Below are 21,741 nucleotides of genomic sequence, written 5' to 3'. Positions count from 1 at the left end.
TTTCATATTTTTCTAGATTCTCATGCATTAAAACTTACGGCTGGCACGTCAAATTATCGTTCATTTATTTCATCATTGGATATAAAACAAGTTTAGATGATAGATCACCGAGCTTGATCCATATATTGAATGTGGATGGATGTAAAAAAAAAAAAATGTCAAATAACTCTGGCCTGTTGGAGAGTAAAAGTATCGCTCTGATGTGAATGTACCCCTAGTTACTGGGGTAATACAAGATTTATTTCCGATAATTTAGTTTAGTGTCGGCCTGCAGTCTGCCGGGTTCACGTCAAAATGAGTCTGGGATAAAAACAACAACAAAAACAAAACGAACAACAACAAAACAACAAAAACAACGATGATAGCAACAAAAAACAGCAACAACAACAACAACAATAATAGCAGCCTTGGCACTTGTCTCCTTTTTATCAACCCAGCGAATGGAGTGTGAAGGGCGGTATTATATTGTAAGTTTGCCCCGCCCCCTTCATACCCTGAAAGGATATTCGAAAAGTCTGTCATCTGTCTGACTGTGCAGGACCCATATACATACGTGACTGTGTGCCTGTCATCAAACTCCTAAACATGGAATGAAATTAGACAGGCAAACAGACATGAAATATCCGACAGTCAGCAATAAACTGGACTTGACCCTCTTGTCAAACACTCGTCTTACGACCCCTACCGAAGAGTATTAATACACACACACACACACACACTTTTTCACTTCAAAACTAGAGGGGCACTCAGTGGAGCGCATCTCTCCGACAAGGGCAACGTAATTCCGGATCCAGAATCTGTAATACGATCCGGATCGGTCCTAAAACTTAATCGATTGTTCCCTGGGACATGGGCTATCTACCCCTCCAAATTTGGCCCAATTCTCTCTTTCACTTTTTAAGCAATCCTGCTGACAGACAAACAAACTAACAAACAGAGGTGAAAACATTCTCTCCTTCTAGGAGAGAATAACCAAACGGTATTTTGCTTGGAGATGCAAAGTTACATTAAAGGGATCTACAGAAAATTTGTGTGAAAAGTGTTAAGAACGAAGGCCACACGCCAAGGTCACACTTTCCAAAATATTCATATACTATATATAAATATTATGACCGTTGGAATATCAATAACTACGTTCAGTTTTGAAACTGTTTCCCCCAGTTTCCAGTCCATTGTACTGTGGCTACAGGATTAATCTTTTAATATAGTGACATAGCTTATGCTAGATCAAGGCGGATGGCTATAAACAGACAGACAGACAGACAGATTGATTGATAGGTAGACAGATAAGTAGAGTCTTGCTGCCTCCAGATGATTATATTCAACTTAGGAAAACGCTGCAAACTGGAGAGGTTAGATGTACCCCTCATAAACCCTTCACTAGCAGGGGTCACTTCTAGACTAAAATTATTTGATTCCAGTAAGAACAAACTGACCTAATACATCATGGTAGTTGTTGTTGCTTAACCAAGATCTTTCTGGTCAAGCAAACCCATTGACAACAGGCAAACAACCGTTTCTGCGGGGCCGTTCTACAGGTACAGTGCAAAACAGACACCGTGTCAGGATCTGACACCCCATTATGGTAGAAGCGCCTCACCAGGATCGGACCAGGGTCCTTCCCAAAGGAAGGTGAAGGGAAATACTCGAAGTCTGGCACTCGGGTAGACGTCGCAATTCTTCACACACGTTTATACAGCGCCACCACGTGTAAGCGTCCCTTCAGCGACTGTGTCATCCTAGCGAAGGGATTAATTTGTCCACTAGGAATCACTTATTTATGCCATGCAATGACAACTGGTGAAAGTTGGTAGAAGACAAATACGTTGCATGAACGACAGAGTCGTAATCTGGATGGCATAGGAAGCTTCGTATCAATATCACACCTTAACAGTCTCTTGTGTGCTCTTTATGCCGTTTTATCATCGACACTGCGTCAATAACATACAAAAGGATTCTGAGGTGTTATGGCTGAATAATCACCAAAGAAAAGGGTTTACAAATCACAAAAACTACTTAGTTTATGACCTTCCATCTCCTCCACATTGTGACCTGGGTGGTGCACGGACATGACGCTCCACGAGTTTGAAATAGTTTGAAATGAACAGCCTACCCACTCGACCACGATACTACATGCATACATCTTTGCTTTTTATCCATTCCAGATTCTCGTGGGCACAGTGAAGCACTCGTTTGGCGTGATGTACTCGCAATTCTTTGAGGAGCTAGGTACCTCCGCCACCACAGTGTCCGTCATCTACAACCTCGCTTACGTGTTCTCCTGCACCATGACCTTCCTCGTGGGCCCCGTCATTCAGGAGTTCGGCTGGAGGGGCACAACCATGACCTCGGGGTTCCTCTACGCCCTTGGTATCATCATGTCGGCATTTGCAACCTCAGCCCTCCATATAACCTTGTCCTTTTCAGTCGTCTCAGGTATCCTCCATGTTTTACACTTTAACATTCTCTTATAATCTCCCTTAGTCAGAAATTTCAACTCAGCACAACTCTAAGACTCGATAGTAAAAGCTTTTACAGTGTTACACTACATGTCAAATTATATATCACGGTTAAAAAATGAAGTATGTAGACCCACAAACTCTGTTCACTGAAATTTTTAGTGTAATGTGAAAATAATCTCGGCTTGATTACTTAGTCAATAACAGCATCACAGCACTGAAGAAGCGATTTCTACTGTGGTGTAGGTGATCCACATCCTCTTTACTGTGGAAAACTTAAGGATAAACAAGTAGCGCCATTAGGCTTCTAATACTGAGTCCAAACTTTCTCTGTGACAGATTCAGATCCCTTGTTTCAATCATTCTCGACACAAACTTCCATTTCAATGTACCCTCATATTTGGAAGTTATTGTACCGTACAGAATCCTTTGTGAGGAAAATACAGTGTGTAGGCAACATCCTCAGCCTTATGTAGTCCGACCTGTGAAGAATATTTGTTCCCAAAAGTTCCAGTCTTAAATCAGAGTGTCCTCTGTCAGTGTATATTGTCCTCGGCTTCCGTTCACTAAGTTAATCTTAATGAACATCAGTGAATTATCAACTGTAAGTCACTGTACTCACTAATTTGTCTGAATTTTACCCAAGCTTGTTTATGAGAGGCTCCAGTTGATCGGAAGGATCTAGGCACTGCGTGACGCCGCCCCATGACCCCCCCCCCCCACACACACAAAATAATGAAGTCAAGTGCCAATCACTGCCATGTGAAGTATTTCACTGGCCAATTTTGCCACTCAACAATAGAGCACACTGAGATATCTCATGATTTTCCAGATGATTAAATGGTAAAGGCATGTATTAGTGTGCTGTCATGACTGTATTTCTAAGGGAAAGTTATACTGTACCCTGGATAAATTAGAATCTCGAACTTTCCAACTTGCAGCCAGTAATGCTTTGCACTTGGTTGTACCGCACTGCTGAAAGGCATGCTCATCATTTTCTTACAGGACCCAGGATCGAATTCCGGCTGGGGCAGGGAACAGTTTAAGGATCTGAATTTCATAAAAGCAGAGTTTATTGATCTACCAGAAGATCCGCCGACATGTAAAAATACCCCCGCTTATACCAGTACACCAGTCCTGTATGAGACACCCTAAGCATGTATTCAGTATGGACGGTGGGTGTTAGTGCCGAAGTTTTGACATGTGGAGGTGTGTAGGAGGACTAATGGGCCTTGGGATAGGGCCTGAAACTTTTGCCCAGAGTCGGACACATTGAAGAAAAAAAAAAAAAAAACTTGAAGGCAGGCTTTCACCACTCAGTGTTTTCAAGCATATCTGGGGGCTATTTATCAGCCATGTACAGTACACAGCATTACCAAATGTATGTTTAGGGGTTTCTGTCAGGACTCGTCCAGCGCCCAACAAATACAACATTTTCCTCGTAATCATGACTCATCAAGAGTACTTTGCACGGGTTGTCGTGTGGTGGGTGACGGGCAAGCCTAGTTCACAGGACTAGGTAAGGAAGGGAGAAGCTAGCTTCTTGAAAAGGTCTAGTTCACTGAAAGAGGAATGCCTACCCAGGAGTAGACAAGGATGCAGTTCTTGACAAGGTTGGGGCTGCAAAGGAGGGAGACAGTTCTTGGTTGGCTCAAAGCATCAGAAGAAATATATGTATATATATTTTTTAAGTCACCACCTGGAATCATGTCTCTTATTGCCACCAGTTTCATATTCTTTAGGGAACCTTTTTTGGGGGGTGGGGGTGGGGGGTGGGGGAGGGGGAAGCTGACCGTATTCTGGCCAAGTACAAGCCTTGGACAGCCTGGGGTCACCAACTTATTTGACGTCAAACATTTCATATTGCACATTCTACGAGCATATCTCACTTCCCTTCAACAGTCAGTTATATAACATCACAAGCATCATTTTTAAGGCATTACATTAATTTTTTAATCAGTCAAAAAGTAACATGTTCATGTCTGTTATGCTTCTGGTATCACGCAACATTTTAGACAGAAAGCCTTATAATGAGTTGGTCACCAGTCCACAGGATTAACCTTGTCAAATGACAATAGCTGTTATACACATTTTACTGTAGTTAATCTCTGACATCCATTTCTAATTCTGGCTAAGTTTTGGAATAGATGTAGCCTACAGTATGATTACAGACTAAAGTGTCATTTGGTTTTCAGGAATAAACATAATGTTCATCACATGCATAGTGTACACCATCACCCAGTATTACTTTACCACCAAGAGGACATTTGCTAACGCGGTGGTGACTTCAGGATATTGTGTGGGTCAGTTTGTAATGCCAATGGTCATCTCGTCACTGCACAAGGAGTTTGGCTTCAGAGGTTCCACACTCATCCTGGGCGGCCTCATGCTCAACATATGTGCTGCAGCCACGGTTTTCCATCCGGCAGAGTGGCACAGTAAGAACCTCCATCCAAAAACTGAAAGAGCTACAGCTAATGCATGTAACGATAAAACAAATGTTAAGGGAAAACTAGAAAACGGGGAAGTCACACAAAGATTTAGAACTCTGCGCAGGTTAGCAAAGGCAGCGTCAAACAACCTACTGCTCTTCAGGTCACCCGTCGTCGCCATCATCACTCTGGCGATCTCTATCAACTACTTTGTCCTTGATAACGTCGCTCCTTTGGTTCCTTTTGCAATGATGGCCAAGGGGTTCACAGAGGAGGAAGCAGCCGTGTGTCTGACAGTGTCGGGGGTGTGTAACCTGGTGGCAAAGCTGGGAGTGGCTCTCCTCAACTACTACACCACATTCCAAGTCCTCTATATGTACATCATCGGTTCCACTATCTCTGCCATCGCTGTCATTGGTAAGATATGTGTCTTGTTTAAGGAAAACTTATCAAGTAATTTAAAGACGACCCATCTTTTGTTTAGATCACTGAACACGAAACAAAGGCATTCATATTTAGCACAATCTTTGTTCCTCCACTATGATAGTCTTCTTTCGTAACATACTGCAATATACTGAACTGTAGATAAGCGTATTACTTCTAAGCGTTTTGCAGATATACGATGGACCATTTAATCATTTTTCAACTACTGATTGTCGGGGCAAATTTACATGGTCCATGATCCATCTCCTCCAATGGAAACTGAAATTTGCGTCATATTGTGCATATTGCTTTTTTAACGAAATGGCCATATTTCGATGAAGCAGCCCAGTGATTTGACTAATAGAATACTGTATGGATAATAGAAGAGAAGTTCAGTGTAATTCATTAAATGTTTACTATCCAATCATGGGTCTCATTGAACATCAGTACACATCAACTGATGTGTCAGCATATCAAATTTTGTTCCAAGTACACATACACTGACGAAATTCCAAATCACAGATCATGTCAAACAGCCTTGAACGAAAATTCTCCCATCACATTCCTTCTAACAATTAAGAATTTAAGATTTTCTAGCACTTGAGTATTTTGTTGTAGAATGTAAAATGTGCACGGTGTTGTGTGGTATACCCTGGTAATTCTCAACCAAAAGCTACTTATCTGAATCTTCATGAGCCGTTAAAAAAGTAATGTTAATTCATGTTATAATTAACCTGTATGAAGTTATTACTTTTCCTTTTTTGTGTGACGGTGGTGGGAGCAGCTTTCAGTTTGGTGGGGACACAGGTATGGCGGGCAGTCACCTTGGGAGTGTATGGCGCTGGAGCATCAGCAGTCATCAGTTTCACCGCCCTGCTGGTGGTGGAGCAGCTGGGACTACACATGCTTCTGCCCGTCACCAGCGTCACAATGCTTCTTAATGCTGCCGTCATGCTTGTCTTTGGTTATTTATTAGGTGAAGAACATTTATTTATTTTATCTACCAATCTCGTGAAGCTGGATGGTAATTTTTTCGGCACCTAGCCCTCTATATTTGCGCGAGATTCAGTGTATGTGTGTGTGTGTGTGTGTGTGTGTGTGTGTGTGTAATTCACCGGGTCGGTCAGGATCACTTGATGGTCGTGATCGTCAGCTTTTACCCTCACGGAAGGGAGCTGAGAGCTCATATAGTCCGATCTAAGGGCAAGGCTGTGACCTTCACACACCCACACACCCGTCCCCTTGCTCAAGAGGGACAGTAACCACCCACTTCGTCAGTGAAACTTTTCGCAACCTGAGCGAGGCGCGAACTCCCCTCTACCGGATGGCAAGCGAGAACGTTACCACTGCACCAGCGTGTGTGTGTGTGTGTGTGTGTGTGTGTGTGTGTGTGTGTGTGTGTGTGTGTGTGTGTGTGTGTGTGTGTGTGCGCGCTCTTTAACTCGTAGGCTATTTGATGGTCTGCATGAAACTTCTCAGGCAGTGATATTTTAACGTACATGTTGTGCTCGTACATTGGAGTATCATCCGTAATGCGGGATTTGGAGAGTGTGACCCTTCCCCCAAGTGATTCTTCGGAGGTCAGCCCCCTCCCTTCCCAAAATAAAAATTACCAGAAGTAGGGCCGAACGAGCACATGGTTTTCAACGAAATCGGCATACCTATCGCAGGACTGAATATGCTGTGTCCATGTTTTCTCTTAATACACAACAAACTGCACATCATCTTTATTATCATTTTTATGGTACTGGTTCCTATTTGTTATATTCATTACCTCCCTCAAAATAATAAGTTCCCTTGATACAGTTTACTAAAGTCATGCCTATGCGAACCTGTGTAACATGAATGTGGGTTTGTATTGAAAGCAGAAGCCTGATCACCAACACTAAGTTTTCAATGTTTTTATAGCTCCAGAAGCACCATCCGTACCGTGATTCAATTTTACGATGTCCGGGTCACTTCTGAACAAAGAATATAGTCCACCAATATATAACCAAATCGAGATGAGTTACTTGAGAGGAGCATGTGGAGTGACGTGGAGGGACAGGTTGACGAATGAAGAAGTGAAGGAACGTTGTGGGGTAGATGTGGATGTGGTTGAGAAGATTAGGAGAAATACAGTACACTGAGGTGGTTTGGACATGTGAAGAGAATGGAGAATGAAAGACTGGCTAAGAGGGTGTATGTAGGTGAGGTGGAGGGAGGGAGAGGGAGGGGTAGACCGAGGATGAGGTGGAGGGATGGAGTTGAGAGGTATATGAGGGAGGGGGGGTGAGTTGGGGGGAGGGTAGTCAAATGGTGGGTGACAGAGTGACTTGGAGGCGTTTTGTCTGCGGCCACCCTTTGCGGGATTAGGGCGTCGGGCTATAGATTGATAGATAGATAGATAGAAATATAAGTGTAACCGATTATGGTCAGTTTGTATCATGGCTGCATTTGTATGGAACACCGGCACGCAGAAACTATTGCATCAATTAACTACCAAGTAGCTGGACTTTTGCGTGTTTAGTTTATAAATTGCTCATCTGTGGATCTGGCAAACTCAGGCTCCAAGTGACAGCCCACTAATCATACGCACATATTAAGTTCAGTAAATGAACTTAAATTCAGTAAATGAACGATCATTTACCAATCACAACCGTGTGTCTAATTTCCCCTCTTCCTTCTTCCCACTCGATGCTGACGCCCAGGTGATATAGTATTATTTTCTCCCAAAGACACAGGTTTAATCAGGTTAATCAACAGTGCAGGTCAAAATTGTTGGTTCAGTTTCTTGAGATGTGGTAGGAATGAAGATATGTTGGGTGTCCACTTAAAACAAGGGGCCTTGGATAACACAGGCAGCAGAGGAACTGTAAGCTGAGTTTGGTGGAGATGCAGGTATACTTTGCTGCCTATGATCTGAGTGTAGACTCTTTTCAAGAGTCCCATACAGGCATTGGGTAACCATCTCTGAATGATTAGATCAATAATCGTCTTTTAATTTCCGTTTACCCTTTAACCATTTTTATTTACCATTTTAACAACGTACAAGTGAGGGTAGTGGTGGCAGAATAGTAAATGGAATACTGCACTGATCCTGGGTTTTGTAAGGAACAGCTTAATTGAATCTTTAATTTTGTTACAAGAATTTTCAAAGCTCTTTCGTAAGACTCAACAACATGGAATAAAATTGCTCCTACCAATACTGTTACACCAGTCCTGAATGACACATCCCTAAATTATAACATCCATGGTCGGCATAAGGCTCAACAACACGGCAAAAGTGTCCCTGCTAATACTATTATGCCAGTCATGAATGACACATCCCTAAATTATCACAACACTGAAGGCTGGCAGTAGTGTTCAAGTGATAGTAGGTGAAGGAGTGTGGCATCATTTGTTAATTGCACAGGTGGCTTACTGGGCATGAACAAAAAAAAAAAAATAATAATAATAATAATGAAGTATAGCCAACATCCAGAGTCAGAAACATACTGGGAAAATACTGTGAACATTCTGAAGTGCTGCCTGATTTTCTTAGCATTGATAATCACACTTATGCTCTTCTTCTCTTCCCTCCTCCGATGCAGGTGAGACACACGACCTGAGTGGTAGCTATGTGGCCAGTCTGGGTTTCCTGGCGGCTTCTCTCTTCCTCAGTGAGATTATGTGGCTTTTCCTGCCTGCTGCTAGGGTGTTCGACCGCCGCATGAACAGGCACCAGCAGATGGAACAGCAAGAGCAACAAAAGCATCAGGATGTACAAGAATCGCTGAAGGAGGCGCATGACGAACAAAAACAGTTGCAACAACGGGGTCAGGTTAAACCGAAACCAGAATTGCAGAGGAAAAGAGAAAAATTGCCTATTCTGGAGAAACTTAAACCGCGCCCTCCAGAAGTCAACTATTCTACTATAAAATAAATTGTGCAACAAACTGATGATACACAGCCATCAGCATCATTATTCTATAACGACACTGAAGCTGATAGTGGGCTGCCGTGAGGTGTCAAGTGAGGTCAGAGAAGTGATCAAAGGGTAATGACTCAAAATCAGATCCAAAAGTGAAGATCGAAAAAAACAAATGTTGGTCTAATTTTGTCTCATTATTGCCGGCTTGCATCCATTAATGCAACATTAAATGAACACTGGGGCATATCTGTGGACGCCTAAGCGTACCTACTTAGTTTGAATATTAAATAGAAGCTAAATTTGTAAGTGGCACGCCAGTGAGTCTGGTGTGCTGAAGTACTCCGTGACTGCCTCAACAATCGGACTCACTAATGAAGTTGGAATCAGTGGTCATGTGACAATCACGGTATTGTGCATGATTTCTCCCACTCAGTCCTCGGGCCCGACGTAACTGTACGGACATGCGATCTTATTATTCTTCTGACGATATAAAATTTAAGGTGCAGGGCTCCCTATCCATCATCACCGTTATAATACTGTAGGTGTAACATTTATATCATTAATAGATGCTATAAAGTACATTGGAATATCTATCACTACGCCAGACTAACAATGCTGTTCCTGCCATGGAAAGTTATCACACAATGGCTGAAGTTTTATTTATACATCGTTGAAAGACATTGTTGTGATACACTAGTAACTTCCTAGGGAATGAAATTTTCTTGTACAATTACCATACATAATAATATCCTGACCAAGTTTAATAAAAGTATGCTTTGTTTCGACCCTCGTGTCTATTGTACATATTTGCTGTAGAGCTGCTTCTGTGCCTGATTCAGGAATGCCAAATTATGACTATGATTGGTAGGAGTTGCATTATTAAGAGACTTCTATGGACCACAGTCTATCAAATGGTGTGAAGGAAACAGTTCAAACAAATCGGGGGTGGACACAAAGGGGCAGGAGGAGGGGCAAAGGAGACATCGCACAGTGGAAGGTCGCCAAGGAGGTATTTTATAACAAACACTGGCCCCTAATTTCACTCTCGAATCACTCTGTTACTGAAGCCCTCATTAACAATAAATATCGTACCTTACTCCTTTCCTCCGTACAGTCAAGTCCCATGATCCCTTCATGGAACTGACTCCTCTCCTCCTCCTCTGACAGTACCTTGGCCATGTGAATTCTATCATCTTTGTCACATACCTGTATTTGATCGTAGCTACCCCTGACGCTGTTAAAATTATTCTGATTACCCCTCCCCTACCTAATGGTGGCTGTCAGCTGACGAATATTGGTACAGTTGGGGACCTGGATTTCCATTCGCTTGTTGTGTATCGTATTCCACGGGATGACTGTGACTTTGTAAAAGCTGGTCTTCTGTGCTAATGAGGCTGGTGCAGTCGATAGGTATTATTCCTAAGCCTTCTTCTAGATTCATCACCGTGTTGCATGTCACTGCCCATGATGAATGCATGGTACTGACCCCTTCACTAACACAAATCTCACCAACCAAGACTTGCATTGCCAGAGGGAAGCAAGAATAACATGTAAGGAACTTCCTGGTACTGAGGATGACAAACGAGCACCGGTTGATATAGAAACAGACAGAATTATAGATAGACAGATAGAATGATAGATGAACATACAATATACTGACAGACTAAAAAAAAAAAAAAAAAAAAAAAAAAAAAAAGATGCAAGTGATGCAGTACGTACACTTAGATGGTGACGTAGACTTGGCGGACCTCTTCCAGTTTAACACGTCTGTTGGAGCAAGAACAATGTTATTGCACCTGTCCACTGCACGAGGGGTCATAAAGGCATATTCAATTACTCATACGTCTCCCTCCTCCTCCTCCTCAAGAATACGACCCTCATCAGAAACGACTTGTCCTGAACATGACCCAGTGATATGGAGAGGTCTTCTGATTTTTGTCCTAACTTACATGGTCGGTCAATTGCGTCAGAATAATTCTAATAAAGTCTCAGTGTCTGACGGAGGAGCAGCTACCGTTGGAGTGTGTGTGTGTGTGTGTGTGTTTTGAAACCATGGATTACATTAAACCTTTAATAATGATCTCGATATTACATGTCAGGAGTCCCACGTAATTATGGTGGCAGAATCCAAACAAACAAACGACAATTACATTGCCACACGAATAAACTCAGTATTTGCTCATACGCTGACTTCGCTGAGACCCCCCCCACCTCCCATCACCAAAGTGAATAGTATAGCTTGACGACAGCGACATCACTGTACAAAAGATGTCATTGTCCTAAGGGTTTATGTACATTTCTGACCCGCTCGTTAAGAGGTCTCTCCCGCATGAAATAAAATAGTTTGACGATAGCAATATATATATATATATATATATATATATATATATATATATATATATATATATATATATATATATATACACACACACACACCCCCCCCATGGCACTGGAAAGTTACGGGGGCTTTCTAACCACTTAACAAGAGGAAAAACACATAAGATTAATGTCTATCGAATGCACGTCAACCAAGTCACACTCTTCCACTGTAATACCTACCAAGTTCTCTCAGCTGCATCATCTGGCAGCAAAGCGAACCAGCAAATAAATAACGTCATAGTCTTGACCCAGACGTTCCCAAATTTTTCCAGTTCATTCCCATTTTTTGCCACAAAATCTTTAATAATTCTCTCCCGTTCCCCTTTCTTATAGGAAGGAATTCTCCACTCCTACCCTGGAAAATTATTTTAAATACCTCTAGATTCTAGAGCTATTCGTCTCCATTTACCGGCAGCATACTTTTTAACGTGTAACGGCAAGAAAGCCAACAGTATTTTGGAGACTTACAAAGTGCTGATATTTTTTGAGATTCTGTACTTTTATGTAGCATGATAATCTGAGGACCCAAACTCCGACCTTACTATTAAAAGATCAAAACGAATTGTCCATAAGACATAAAATCTACAACCAAGAACACATTAAGAGGGCTATTTTTGCCTTACCTGTTTATTTTCTCCCCCCCCCCTGGAATGACCCACTCTCCCCAGCGAGGGGAGAATACTCCCCCACTTCGGAGCCCCTGTTTTAACCCTTTCAGTTCGGTGACCTCAATTTTTGCTTCATTACTGACAATTACGTTCAGCATTGTAGAGATGGAAGAGTAAACCAAGACTATACCTAATCTCTCCAGTTCGAAAAGTCTTCCCAATGTCACTGAATGAAATAGACTGCAGTTAGTACGAATGAAGCTTAAAAGATGTCATCAGGCTGAAGGGGCTATAAAATGACCTCAGTCGCCTAGTATAACAATGCTTGACGATATTACCTTGGCACTAAATATTTCTTAAATGCATTTCAACGTTTACTAATATATATACACACACACAATGTGTGTGTGTGTGTGTGTGTGTGTGTGCGCGCGCGCGTTTAGTCTTTCTTCGTGGAGAGTTCAATGCATTCATTAAATGCGTGCACAGAAAATAAAGACTGATCCAGTAACTTAGCTTTACTTACGTGTGTAATGTGTGAGTGAATAAGGAGGCAGATATGTAATAACACAAAATTAGAGGCCATAATTATAAAGTCACGTGGATATTAACCTCCTTCCTGAGAGAGAGAGAGAGAGAGAGAGAAAGAGAGAACATGTGAGTGTTGAGTGTCATATAGATAGACAGGACCGATATACCGCTCTCTCTCTCTCTCTCTGAGGCAAAGCGTGAAAGGTGAAAACAAAGTGAAACGTTGTGGCCTGTGAGAGGAGCGAAGTCACGGAATGCATAGAATGGTCAGAAAAAGGAGATTATGAGTGCCTTCAAATATTTAGGTAGTGTGATGAGCATTGTTGGAGGCTCTGAGGATGAAATACAAGCATGAATAAAGCTGAGATGGAAAACTGTTGGCACAGTAAGGGCAGAGATAAGACTGACTAGGAAATGTATCTGAGTGAGGTGAAAGAAAAATACGGAAGGGAAGCCAAGGATGAGATGGAGGGATGGGGTGGAGAAGCATATCAGTCAGGGTAATGTGAACTGGAGAGAGGGTTTGAGGCCACCCTTTCTGTTATTAAGGTATCTGGTTGCAGACAAGCTGATAGATACAGATAGACAGAGATAGCGTGATAGACACCGACCTCAAGTGTCGATAATTCTGTGTTTGTGTGTGATTTTGTATGCAATGACCTAGTAACACTTGCTTAAATGCTGGTATGTGGGGTGTTGAGGCAGTTCGCATAAACTTTTTTGTTTCCGACTGTGTGAGAGATTGCTTGCTTATATTTTTATTCTCACTTGTACAGCTACCAAATACTTCATCACCAAACTACAGTAAATATTAAAATGGAAATGTCAAAATAATTCCCGATAACAACTTCCGTAAAGACTTGTTTATCTTGGGCAGTGGGCGAGCTTCTTTATGAATATGGCCTCATAGCCAAGGAGCATTAAGGATAGCCTACACCTGGAAATGAAAAAAAATCGAGAAAGCAGATTTTTTCAGGAAAGTTACATAAAAGCCTCCTAAGTTAAAATCAACAAACATTCTAAACATTCCACGTAAGTTAACTGTGTGGGACGAAAAATTCAAGATGGCCACTATCAGCACGGGTCGTGTATGTGGTTTAGTGACTAAAATTCACACTTGGTCATGTAATACCACCTGTTATGGGTTTTAAGGAGTGATAAATCCATTTCTATTATTATTCTATGAATTCTACGTCACTGGTATACGCTGAAAACGTGCGAGAAACGCAAAAAATCGGAAATCTGTATTGATAATTTTGTTATGACATCATATACTTCATCAGATGTTTTTATTTTGTAGGTTCGATGGAAGAGTGTGAATGGAACGAGAAGGCAGCACAAGAACAGTGTGATAGTGATTTTTGTGACAAGCCAATCACCACTGACCGAAATACTGTCACAGAAAGATGCCTACCGACCATGGTGAGCAATGGTGTTGATGAGAGGGATACTCTTGATGAAAAGCTATTATCTAGTGTTGCCAGTTCCAGCTCATAAATGGTACAAAGAACATTACATTATGCCATCATACATAAAAAAAAAAGAGAAAAAGAGAATCAGAATTGGAGAGATAAGTGCATAAGAAAATCATTTGCCGTTCGCAGGCCAGTATCTTTAATATAAAACAAGACTGTACTGTAGGAAATATGTGGACTATAGTAAGATCGCCAAACAACTAAAGGACCAACATGACGCGACTCATGAAGCAGGAACAACTGAACTATTATCATCTGTTGCAGCAATGGCGATGGAGCGAGCTGATAGCTGGGAAGTCTGTATATATACGCATTTAAAATGTTGGTGATCTTGTGACAGCTGAGGTCAAGTACCACCATGATTGTCAAATCCATTTTCATGATGAGCAAGGGCTTCAGAAGAAACCAAGGGGGGAGGCCTTCAGGGTCAGTCGACACCAGAAAACTACATGCGTTCCTGACACTCTGTGAGCACACAGATAAGAGTAATGAACATCAGTTATCCATCTCAGAACTAGAGTCATTGATAAGAAAGTACTCTAATGATGGTGAATGCTATGTGTGACAAAGAACCGATCAGATATGGAGAATCACCTTAAACATGAGTCTAGCAAACAACCACCAGCACTATTTGGTAGGGGTACAATGTGCAAAAACAACAAATGTGGTCTTGCCAAGGTGCTGAAAGCAGTGGCTGAGGCACCCTGCCAAGACAACTATATGGACACCCTTCAGGCGTGCCTTGGCACTGTAACTGTCCCATCATTATTCATCCATTGACAGGGTAGCCTCCTGGGGCACTACTCCCAAGTTCAGGCCCCTCTCTATTGGGCAGAAGCCAGCAGCCTGGGAAATGCAATGCCCTGTACTCTCTAGCACAGGTTGAACTCCATCCCATCCCGTCCCAGCACCAAAATCTATGCTGGCATAGCCCTCGTCATGCCTCCCCACAATACATGTACAGTATATCCGCCAGTAGGTAACCAGGGCAAAGTTTTCTGGCCGCATGCCCTTGGTGGCATCAACTCTTGTACGTAGTGGGATACGTTGTGTGATATGTAAAGTAGTGCATAAGGTATATGGGGGAAAGTGTTTGGAAGAGTATGCAGGTCTACTTTCCATTAAGTGCCACATTGAAAAGGTCAGCAAAGCGGGACGGTCCAGTAACTAGTGAAATGGGAACACAAGCTCTCTCTATCACCAGCATTCCCATTCCCCTTGGGAATACCACCCTGATCAGCTGGGGCTACAGCCTACTCCCTGCCATGCATTATATAGCATTACTGTACAGCACTGAGATACTGATAAAATTACATACAGTACATGTAATACAAAGGGTAAATGAAATGGCTAAGCTAAAAATGTTGTCAGTAAAATAATGTTCCAATACTGTATTCTGACTTATATTACTTCTCTGGTCAAGGGACTCAACACCTTCAATTTGATTACTTAATTTTTTAAAATTTTTACTCACAAGGTTTTCCTCAGCTTAAGGGAGACTACTCAAACTGAAGGAGTTAGGCTATAGCCACACTGGGAGTGAGATGGGGCTTGTGAGGACAGGAGAGGGCGAGATGGAGTGGTCGTGTGACTGCATTGCGAGCAAGTTGCCACGAGTTAGCTGTCGCGATGAGCGGGAGTTGCCATAGCAACCTCTTGTCAGGCCATGGGTTAAAAGACTCACCGATTCTCTGCATGATGCATCTCTGGCAACAAAGTCTGAAGACATGGCATACTTACAAAAGTCTGCACTACTAGAAAATAGTATGCTGAAATACCGACTTTGTGTTAGAGAAAAGAAAGCTATATGCATTCTACACAAGAGGGCATCAATGCATCAGCACACCAGACTAGGGAAGAAAACCCTAACATTGTTCAATTATCAAGTTCAACAGAAAAAAGCTACAAAAGAATACAGTAGCTAGCACTGTGAGAGAGGCCTTCACAGAGTACTTCTGGTCTGATGAAGAGTCAGTACCCTAGCAAAATTATGTAACATTAGCCTAATCATCCCAGTGCTGTACGTATGTAGAATTTTTTTTATCATTCTCTCTCTCTCTCTCTCTCAGTGGTACTGTCCTCCATGATATCGCTGGCAAATTTTAGGAGCATTACGTCCTACATACATACATAACTGTAGTACATACCTCACTGTCCCTTCCATAAATAACAAACTTCTGATGCTGTGTGTGTGTGTGTGTGTGTGTGTGTGTGTGTGTGTGTGTGTGTGTGTGTGTGTGTGTGTGTGTGTGTGTGTGTGTGTGTGTGTGTGTGTGTGTGTGTGTGTGTGTGTGTGTGTGTGTGTGTGTGTGTGTGTGTGTGTGTGTGTGTGTGTGTGTGTGTGTGTGTGTGTGTGTGTGTGTGTGTGTGTGTGTGTGTGTGTGTGTGTGTGTGTGTGTGTGTGTGTGTGTGTGTGTGTGTGTGTGTGTGTGTGTGTGTGTCATCGTAACGGAAATGGAAAATAGCTTATTTACCAATACAAAATCACCAGAAACTCCTAGTTTTTCTGCAATCCTTTTCCACTGCAGTGCAATGTGTGTTCTGTCACTGTGCCTCTTACTGGAGGCATTCCAAAGGCAGGGGGTCAGAGAAACCTCAGATATTAACGTTTCTATATCCATTTCTGACAACCGACTCACGCGAGAATAGTCAACTGTCAACAGTTCCTGCCTTCCATTGGTCTGGCTCGCACTGTTGCCAGCATTAGCTTGTCGGCAGTGTGGCCACGTCAACCAGTTACTATGCTACAAAACGTCTTGCTCTAGCCATCTCACTCCCAGTGTGGCCGTAGCCTTAGCTTTGGCCTTCATTAACACCTTTCACTACAAAAGCGCTCTCCATATCATTCTGATACTGACAAGAATGAATTTGAAAATATGCCACAAGATTTTTTTTTTTTTATCTTCTCTTGGAAGAAAGAATCTTGCAGGCTTCTAGCCTTTGGTTCATCCTTCCCTGCATGAAAAAAAATAAATAAATAAATAAAAAAGTTCCTGTATCTGAATCTCACATGGATTATTTTAAACCTGTTCAGCCCAAGGATGTCAAGCGGCAAGTGAGGCTGGTCACCCTTGCCTTAAATGTCAGGACTAAGCAGCCTAGCCCTGGGCCCCTACACTCCTGGTTATATGCGGTAAACTGGGATTAGATCATTTTATTTCGCTTATGAAGGCTCCAACATGCTTGCACGCATCAGCCTTAGTTACCTAATGGTGGCTCTCAATGATGCTTGATCTCTGGCACCCTCCATATTTAGTCCCTTATCCCTGAGGTCACATTCTATGACCTCGTCCCAGGTCTTTTTTGGTATGCCTATTGTGACCCTACCTCCAATGTTCACTTTCTGCACCCAGTTGTCATCCCCAATCCTCTCCACATGCCCAAACTGTCTCAATCTACCTCTTCTCATCACAACATAATCCACTCCAGTCCCATCATCCTTCCTCTGAACTCTTCCATTGTAAACCTAGCCCCCCCCCCCACCATGCCTCACACTCAAGGATGCACTGCACATCCATGAGGATGATTTTATTCAGCTTGGGATACAATTTTTGAAGTGGAGTGATCAGTATACAACCTTCATTAATCCCTTCACTATAGATAGGCTGTTTGGAGCTGAATACATCACGTGACTGCAGCAATAATAAATGTAATATACGATAAAAAACATTACTGTACTGAAAATATTAAAAGAGAGGGTACTGGTGTAAGCAAACCATCAATTTCTGCCTGTCACTTATGGAATAGCTATGAACTTTCCTTGTGATTAGCCTATGTACCACATTAAAGAATGCCTTTACAAAATTGCTGTGAGCATTCCACAGGGCTGATCAGTATGCTCTACTACTAAATATATTTATGGAACAAATCAGGGCATTGCGGATAGCTAGCCATGACACCATATATATGGAAGAGTTGTGAGCAGTAGAAGAGGTTAACCTACATGTCACATACCTACATGCCACATGTCACATACAGTAGCATAATATAGTGTACTTAAATTTGTTCTCATCAGTGGTAGGTGTTGTTGAGTCTACTGATAAGGTATTCATGGGCTGTGATAGGCTTGTGGGAAGTGGAGCCATCAAGAGGTGTGATGATCGTGTTGGTATCAGGGTGGATGAAAAAGACAATGGACTGGCGGGGAGTCCGTCGCTGAATCTCCTCCTCTGGGATGATCACCCGGTGCTCCTGAAGGTAAGCATTTCTGGCATGAAGGTGAACCATATTCAACATTCACAATTACAAGAATTTTTTTTAAAGTATGGAAATATACCTTAAAACAGCAAAGTACAGATATAAGCATGGAAACTCAGGTAAGTAATGCCCTAGTTTTATGGAAAAACAGCCATCAGATTCAACTGCAACTTCCACTGGTCATCATTCTAGACTCTAGACTACACAGAGAAACTTTGTATCAAGAGCTCTCAACACAAAAACTTACTGTGGCAACCAATTTTCCTGCTGTCCAAACCTGTAGGAGGTCGCCAACATTGACCACAATAGTGTCAGGAATAGGGTCGACATCTACCCATGACCCTCCGCCCTTTCGTACCTAATGAAGAAAACGAATTAAACTGTAAGTGTTGCTGGACCTATACAATATTATACCTAGTATGGAAAACGAATGAAGTTGTAAGTGTTGTTGGACCCGTACAGCATTTTATGTAAACTGAATAAGACTCTATCCAACGCAAGTCATTTACATCAACTTTTCAAATACCAGTACATCTGAGACAATATTACACCACAACCTTCCTTAACCCGAGGATTGTGCAATTACCTTTTTTTATCCCCCCCACGGTGTGCAAAAAACACAGGAATTTTTTTTTTAGGTTTTGTTAATTATAAACTTGAAGATAAACATCCAGGGCATCATCTGGTGAAAAGAAAAAAAATCTCTCTCTCTCCGTCTTTGCGTAGGGCCATGCGTAAGTTTACATACGGGAGGAGTGAAAGAATGAAAAAAAAAAAAAAAAAAAAAAAAAAAAAAATTTTTTTTTTTTTTATTATAAACTTGAAGATAAACATCCAGGACATCATCTGGTGAAAAGAAAAAAAAATCTCTCTCTCTCTCTCTGTCTTTGCGCAGGGGTCAAGTTGTTTACGGTGATGCACAGCCAGCACAGCCTGAGCTGTGGCTCGCAATGCGACACTACCCAGCCTGAGCTGTGGCTCGCAATCCACGGGTTAATGTCATATCATACCGTATTTAACTCCCTGAGGAAAACATCCATGATTAATATTTTCTGACTTTCATCCTATGATTTTATTCAATTAATAAAAATCTGTCATACAGAAGAGTGCTTGACACAATCTCTATTAATCTCTAAAGGGCTGCTGTACTCAAGCAATGAGAAACCAATGGCACAAAGGAAAAATAACCTCAACAATCAAGTAAACCAATGCTTGAATCAAGTTTCCTGCATTTGTAGATTTCATGGACACTCTAGTCCTGCATATGGAATACTACAAAACAATAATGTGGCCTCAGCCATCACAAAGAAAGTGTGCTCCTGAGGACTGGTGCAGAGCATCAAGTTCGTTCATTCACCATCTAATACAGTGTTGCCCAATGAGGAGCATAGGAGCTCGGGGCTAGGCAAGTTGGCCTTGACATTTAAGATGAGAGTGACCAGCTTCACCCATCCCTGGGTAGCATTATGTCAGCAATAAACCCCAACCACCCCTTAGATATAAACCTGCATTGGCTCAATCCAATTGGAGTGCCTTAATTACCCACCAGGTGCCGTAATTTGCTTTTATGGTTATCACCCAGCGTAGTAAATGGTTTCCTGGCCTAAAGGAAACCATTTGGCTTGTCACTCAGTGTAGAGTCACCCATAGACAGAAGGAAGAGGAAAGAATGATGGAAAGAAAGTCAGAAGAGGGAAGGAAAGAAGGAAGGAAGAAAGGAAAAGACAGGCACCCGTGAGCAGCACTACATGAAGCGAGTGGATGGTAAGTGTCCCCACCTACCTTAACAAAGCATCAAGTACTACCTAACAACATCCACAAATGCCATTAAGTATGGATATTTCTTCACCAACAGCTCTGCTACCCAGTTACACCCCCCCCCCTCACATCTCTATCCCTGATACAGAGGATGGCAGAGTGTAGGCGTAGGGATATTTCGGCCTGCAGTCCTCCGGATTCACGTTCAGACAAGCCTACGGCCACAACAACAGCAACATGAATACTGTGACACATATCAGCCCACTATCATGACTGTTACATACTCAGCTTATTGAAGCTTAGCTTTGCCAAGATGGTTGACTTTTTCTGCCTTTTCAGTGATTATATACTGCTGAGTAGTTTCATTACACATGCCACTGAAATTTTTTCCTTTTAACTACTCTGAAAATTAAGTCCCCAAATTGAATCCTGAAGGAGAAGCACAATAAAAATATTGAATATCAATGCAATGAACATATGTATCAGGACATCTTTTGTACAATACTGTATTTATCTGTTAATTGCTATATGATTTCACTCAAGCCAGGAGAGCACTCAGATGGACAGGGCTAATGTAACCTTCCTGTAGCTACCTGTTTCATATTCAATAATTCTTCATAATACTAATCTTACCTTATCCTAAAAAACTTAAACATTATCTACTAAATGATCAATTTCATTTGGAAAGAACATGCAGGGGCTAGCCTAATCCACCTTTATGTTTTATCTTTATTCATTCATAACCTCACAACATCTAATCCAACACAACCTGACCTGGTGTCTCCCATGCAATCCTGGAAAAACAATTATGGTCTCCTTACTATGGCATAACCATACTATCTAAACTATACAATACTATATTTCAAGAGGAGTACTTCCATGCAGTCCTGATTTTTTTTTTTTTTTTTTTTTTTTTTTAACATACCATTTACTATGCTGGGTGGTAACCACAAAACCAAATTATGGCACCTGGTGGTTTAGTGGGTAATCAAGGTCCTCTAATTGGATTGAGCCCAAGCAGGTTTATATCCAAAGTGCATTTTGGGTATCTTCAGTGTAATGCTGTATGGCAGTGAGACCTGGGCAGTGAAGGAGGAAGATATTCGCCGGCTCAGACATACAGAAATGACAATGATTAGGTGGATGTGCAGTGCATCCCTGCGTCCAAGGCCTGGAGGGGCTGGGTTTACAATGGAAGGGTTGAGAGGTAGGATGGGACTGGAGTGTACTGGTGTTGTGATAAGGAGAGGTAGATTGAGGTGGTTTGTACATGTGGAGAGGATGGGGGATGATAACTGGGTGAGGAAGGTGAGAAGTGTTAAAATTGGGGGTGAGGTTATGAGGGGTAGACCGAGAAAGACATGGGACGAGGTCATTAAGTGTGACCTTAGGGTTAAGGGACTGAACAGGGAGGCTGCAATGGATCGTGCAGCATGGAGAGCCGCCATCAGGTGACCAAGGCCGACACATGCAAGCATGTTGGAGCCTTTAAAAACGAAACGAAACGAAATGATTTTGGGATTACTGCTCACGTCATGCCACTCTGGGATGAGTGAGGCTGATCACTCTCATCTTACATGTTAGGAA

The 21,741-nt window shown here is 42.1% G+C and overlaps 1 protein-coding gene across 1 annotated transcript in view; it reads right to left on the bottom strand.

Moving 5' to 3' along the window:
• Positions 1 to 17,936: 17,936 nt before the first annotated feature.
• LOC145391396 (uncharacterized) overlaps positions 17,937 to 21,741 on the bottom strand; it is a 15,092-nt gene continuing 11,287 nt past the window's right edge. The window contains exons 8-9 of the mRNA XM_080266003.1: positions 18,644 to 18,754; positions 17,937 to 18,390 (exon numbers count right to left, since the gene is read on the bottom strand). Coding sequence (XP_080122129.1) covers positions 18,211 to 18,390; positions 18,644 to 18,754 — 291 coding nt within the window. The 3' untranslated portion in view covers positions 17,937 to 18,210. The remainder of the gene's footprint in view (positions 18,391 to 18,643; positions 18,755 to 21,741) is intronic.

The sequence above is a fragment of the Coenobita brevimanus genome, chromosome 18 (assembly GCF_032717465.1).
Source record: "Coenobita brevimanus isolate Jiangsu-jjx chromosome 18, ASM3271746v2, whole genome shotgun sequence".
In the NCBI taxonomy this organism is placed as follows: Eukaryota; Metazoa; Arthropoda; class Malacostraca; order Decapoda; family Coenobitidae; genus Coenobita; species Coenobita brevimanus.
This window is presented reverse-complemented; position numbering and strand designations above follow the sequence as displayed.